We start from the raw sequence: 5099 nt of genomic DNA on the forward strand, positions 1-5099 counted from the left end.
CAGCGAGAGGGGCGCGCCCGCCGCCCGCGCTTCCCGGCCCCGCCCTCCTGCCCCGTCCACGCCCCGGCCCCGCCCCCCGGCCCAGTTGCACCCCGGGAGGAGTGCTCCTGGGGTCCCGCCTAGCACACGCGCAGCGACTGCCCTGGCCGGCAGACCCCTCCCAAAGCAACAGCGCCGGGGAGTTGGGAGCAGGAACCAGTCGGGCCAGGTTGGCGTCATCTGGGAGCTGGGGGATGGAGAAGGAAGGGCCAGAAGGTACGCTCGCCCCCACAGACTGCCTGGACCACCCCACGCGCCGTTACTGCTGGCGGAACCTGGCCCTGCATACCCACAGACGGCCCGCCCCGGCTCCCTGCCTGGTTGCTTTCTGCCTCCTCCTTTCTGGTCTGGCTGCGAAACACCCCACTGAGCTTGAGAGGGGGTGGGGGGCCAGCCTCTGCCCTCATCTTCCCACCTCTCCTACAGTGGGGACACGCCCGGGAAGGGCTGATAGAGAAAGCCTGTGCAGGGGTCACCGTGTCACCCAAGCTGGCCCTCCACCCTGGTCCACACCTACCCAGCACATTCTTTCTACCCCCACGCCCAGGCCCCAAAGGGCAAAGATTAGAAGGGACCCAAGCTTGCTTCTCTCTTTTATTGAAATATATTTTCTGGGCAGCACCCACCTACCTAACTCAGCATGGCCTCTGTGGCACTGAAAGCTGGAGAATAAAAAATCAGTAAAAAAAATAAGCCTGGATTTTTCTGAGTGCATAGTGCATGAGAACTTTGGTGGAGTGTGGGGGCTGGGGCTGATGAAAGCTTGACCCAGAGGCCTCAGGGAACTGGGAACAGGCTACTGTAGATGCAGTGGCCGATGACCAAGGCCAGCATCTCGGAGGTGCCGCTCAGCGCCACAATGAAGGGGGCCTGGGAGGCATAGTCAGCTTGAAGGCGGCGGAGGGATAGCTGCAGCATGGTCAAGGCCAGCAGGCTGTTCTGCACCCCTACCTCAATGCTGACTGTCCGCCGCTGGGCCACCGGCAGCTTCAGACATGTGGCCAGGCAGTAGCCCACCAACAGGCCAACCAGGGGCACTGTGATACCCACCAGTACGATGGGTAGCCGGACACCTGCCAGGATGAAGACCCCCATGCGATAGGCCAGGAAAAGGCCGCCCAGGAGGAGCACAAAGCTGAAGGGCTTGATGACTTGCAGCAGCAGCTGGGAGAACTTGGGGAGCTTGGACTTGATCAGCACGCCCACTGCTATGGGGATGGCGATGAACAGCAGGGTGCCTAGGATTTTGGAGATGGGCACGTGGAGTGTTTCATGGATGCTGAGCAGGTGGCTGTAGATGGCTGAAGACAGAGGCAAGAAACCAGTGGCAGCCACCGTAGAGATGAAAGTCATGGAGATGGCCAGGGTGACGTCCCCTCCAAGAAGGAGGCTGAAGAGGTAGCTCCCTCCGCCGCCAGGCGACGAGCAGGTGATGATGAGGCCCAGAGCCAGGGCCTTGGGCAGCATGAAGACCTTGGCCATTAGGAAAGCGTACAAGGGCATGACCAGAAACTGGCCCAGGAGGCCCAGCAGCATGGGCTGGGGGCTCTGCATGAGCCCCTTCAGAACCTCGAGTTCCACTTTGCACCCAAACGAACACTTGTTGACAAAGATAAGAGGCAGGAGCAGGTAGAGTATTGGGTTTTCCGAGAAGTGGGCCAGGTCGGTGCTGAGGGTGGCAGGGGTGTCTTCAGCAGGGGAGACCTTGATGTAGAAGTCTCTCCGCTCCTCGATCAGTGTGGGCGGGGCCTCATGGGCGTCCACCAGCTGGATGTGGAGTGGGGCCAGCCCAGCCAGGCCTGAGTGGATGCTCACCACAAAGCCACCCCCACCTCCCCAGGTTATGGCACTCACGTTCTTGATGGTCAGCACCTCTGTGTCCAGGGATGTAACCCTGAGCATGGGGCTGGGCGCCGTCCTGTTGGCTTGGCCTGGGTACTGGCTGGAGATCACAATGATGCCCTCACTCTCCTCAGGAAACTCAAACTCCATCACAGAGCCATCTCCAATGCTCAAGTAGCGGCCCCCAGTCAGTGGCACAGTGTGACCCCCAGCAGTGCTGAGGCTGCTGCTGGCTGTCCCTCGGGCCCCCCACGGCAGGCTGATGAGCAGCAGGGCAGCTCTGAGCATGCCTAAGGGACTTGTGCCACTACCCTCGCCTCCCAGACCAGGCCACTGCTGAGAACTGCCCCTGCCCTGCATTAACACCATGGCTCTTCCTGGAGGGCGGATGCGTGCCCAGGCCCTCTGTGGCTTAGGAGAACATCCCCACTGGTGCTGCTGGGTTGTCCTGAGAAGGATTCATGGGTGGGTCCCAGTCCTGTGCTGCCTTCCTCAATGGCAGGGCTCTCCCTGAGGAGGTAAGGGACACAGAGAGGCAGCTGGTGAGGGCGTGCAGTCAAGAACCCAGGAGCATGGGGATCTGGAAACCCACTGCTAAGAGTAAAACTCAGCAGGGACCCTTGCCCCACACTCAGGAATAGAGAGGCAATGCCTAGTGCTGGCCCTTGAGTGCCATTCGGCTGTGGCTCCCTGGCCTGCTCTACCTGCCCCTACAGTGACTCGATGAGGGTCCTGCTGGGAAGCAGGTCCTCCCTCCCCAGGGAAGTTGCCAGAATGGGCAGCAGGAGTGGATCATCCCAGTGGGGTGGGAGAAGCAAAGTAGAGGAGCTAAGATGAAGGCACCAGGGCTGAAGCCACCAGGGTGATACGAACCAGTCAGAAGGGACAGAGCCACATGTCTACTGGGGGGCTTTCTTCTCCTTTTGTCAGAGCTCCCACTGGTCCCAGACTTTGAGACTCCCAGAGCCACTGCGATATATCTCAGAGGCTGTGCTCAGAGTCCAGGGCTCCCCCCATGTTCACATGGAACTATGAGTGTTTCTAGGGACCAGCAGCACCTCCTTCCATTTCTCAATTTGGGCAGCGACCACTGTAGTGTCACATCACCTGCTAGAACTGGGGCAACCAGGATGGAGACACAACAGCTTTACATCACCCCTGTCAGTTGCCTCATGCACTGTTGTGTCCCAGTCCTAGAAGAGGACTGCCTCTGTAGACCCTATCACTTTGGCACTGGCCTCCCGTCATCTGAGACTGGGGCGAAAGGCAGAAGTAGGGAGCAGAGGTTAGGTTAAGCCAAAAGTTCATCCTGGCGAGCCTCCCCTATCCCTAGCTTAGGATGACATGGCCTCTGCTGGCTTGAAGTTCGGGTCACTTACCCTGGAGGCCTTGGTCCAGCCATGTGTCTTATCTCTGAAGAGGGAGGCAGGAAAACCAGTGGGGTGGGAGAAGCAAAGTAGAGGAGCTAAGATGAAGGCACCAGGGCTGAAGCCACCAGGGTGATACGAACCAGTCAGAAGGGAAAGGCTAGGGGCCATTCACCCCATGCCCCATCCCTCCAGTAGGGCTGGTGGCTCTGACTCACTCCAAGACGGGTTTGGCCCAGATCCCACACCATTTCTGCTTGAGGGGCCGACAGAGTTTGAGCAGATGCACCCCCAAGTCAGGGGAGGGAGTCCCGGCCCTTCCACACCGGCCAGGTGTTCGGGGTAACTGGCAATGCTGACAGGGGCTCCTCCCTACCTGGGAGTCCGGAAGTTGTCGGACGGGTCGCTAGCAGAGCTCTGGCGCGGACCTGGGAGGGAGGAAAGGAAGGGCACGCCGCCGTCCCACAGCCGGCGACCCGCTCGGGCCGTCTCGGGGTCTGGGGGAGCACCTTACGACATTCCTGGGCCCCGCGGCCCCGCCAGGCCTCGCGAACGAGCGGCGGCGGCCCTTCCCTGCCAGGCCCGACCGGGCGCCCCAGTGGGCGATCGCGGAGCGGGGTCGGGGCCAGAGGCCGCCTCCCTTCCGGAGGCTCTCACCTGCCACAGCCACGGCGCAGCTCAGCTGCAGCGTCTGCCCGGCCGGCAGACGCCCGCGAGCTCGGCCCGTCAGGGCCCCGCCTCACCGAGGCCCCGCCCTTCCCCGCCCAGCGCGTCAGGGACCCACCCCTCCCTCAGCGTCCCGCTCCACTCCAGCGGCTCGCTGGGTTCCGACCGGTTGTGACGTCTCTGGGAATGACGCGGGTAAGCTGGTCGGCGCCCGGCTCTGCCTGGACCAATCGCTTGGCAGCGCATCTGAACCTGTTGTGATCGCTGGGGCGACCCGCTCTGGGAGGGAGCCCCACGCATTCCCGATTACGCTGCGACCTCTAAAGGCAGTGGGACAGAGGGTTACCGTTAGCAGGGCTGGGGCGCCCGTGGGCTGCTGTTACGGCTGGGAGCCCGGGGTTAGGGTTTTGGTCATGTTGCCGCTCAGGGTGCCCAGCCCTAGGGCCCCAGGGCTGAGTTGGACCGACCTGGACGCCAGGTTCTGTGCGGAGTTCCTCCTTTCGTTCAAGCATTGACCGAGCGCCTTTTTCTATTTATTTATCTTCTGAGACTGAGTCTCGCTCTGTCACCCAGGCTGGAGTGCAGTGACACGATCTCGGCTCGCTGCAACCTCCGCCTCCCAGGTTCAAGCCATTCTCCTCCCTAAGCCTCCCGCATAGCTGAGATTACAGGCGCCCGCCCCGCGCCCCGCTAATTTTGTATTTTAGTAGAGACGGGCTTTCACCATGTTGGCCAGGTTGGTCTCGAACTCCGGACCTCGTGAGCCGTCCGCCTCGGCTTCCCAAAGTTCTGGGATTACAGGCGTGAGCCATTGCGCCCGGCGAGGGCCAATTTCTATATCGTGGAACATTAAGTGAACTTGTCTGCGTTTCCAAACTTTGGCGCCACTAGCAAGGTGCGGAGGCTTCGTGGTAAAGGAATAGAAGGCAGAAGGTTGGGGACAAGTATGATGGGAAGGTATAGAAAGAGTGTCGGAAGACAGTACAGAGGTGCAGAGCAAAGGGGGATCATATGTTCCCAAAGCTTGTTGGGGCAACTGGAATCAATCTGCACACTTCAACCTCTTGTCAAGACTGTGATGGAGTCGGAGGTATTTGCCCCGGGTAGGTGCACAAGACACATGGTTGCAGATGTGAAAAAAAAAACAAGCGGCCGGGCGCGGTGGCTCAAGCCTGTAATCCCAGC

At 60.7% G+C, this 5099-nt stretch overlaps 1 protein-coding gene across 4 annotated transcripts; it reads right to left on the reverse strand.

Moving 5' to 3' along the window:
- Positions 1–615: 615 nt before the first annotated feature.
- On the reverse strand, positions 616–4002 carry SLC10A3 (solute carrier family 10 member 3). Of its 4 annotated transcripts, none has more exons than XM_017857412.1 (4): positions 3906–4002; positions 3625–3676; positions 3261–3294; positions 616–2391 (listed from the first exon to the last, which is right to left on the reverse strand). In XM_017857412.1, exon 4 carries the CDS (start codon positions 2248–2250, stop codon positions 817–819), a length of 1434 nt encoding a protein of 477 aa, XP_017712901.1. In that variant the 5' UTR covers positions 2251–2391; positions 3261–3294; positions 3625–3676; positions 3906–4002; the 3' UTR covers positions 616–816. The 4 variants fall into 4 exon arrangements, with proteins under 4 accessions (XP_017712901.1, XP_017712899.1, XP_017712897.1 ...); XM_017857410.1 differs by having other exon boundaries at positions 3261–3366; XM_017857408.1 differs by lacking the exon at positions 3261–3294.
- Positions 4003–5099: the final 1097 nt, after the last annotated feature.

The sequence above is a fragment of the Rhinopithecus bieti genome, unplaced genomic scaffold, assembly GCF_001698545.2.
Source record: "Rhinopithecus bieti isolate Rb0 unplaced genomic scaffold, ASM169854v2 scaffold_47305, whole genome shotgun sequence".
Taxonomy (NCBI): domain Eukaryota; kingdom Metazoa; phylum Chordata; class Mammalia; order Primates; family Cercopithecidae; genus Rhinopithecus; species Rhinopithecus bieti.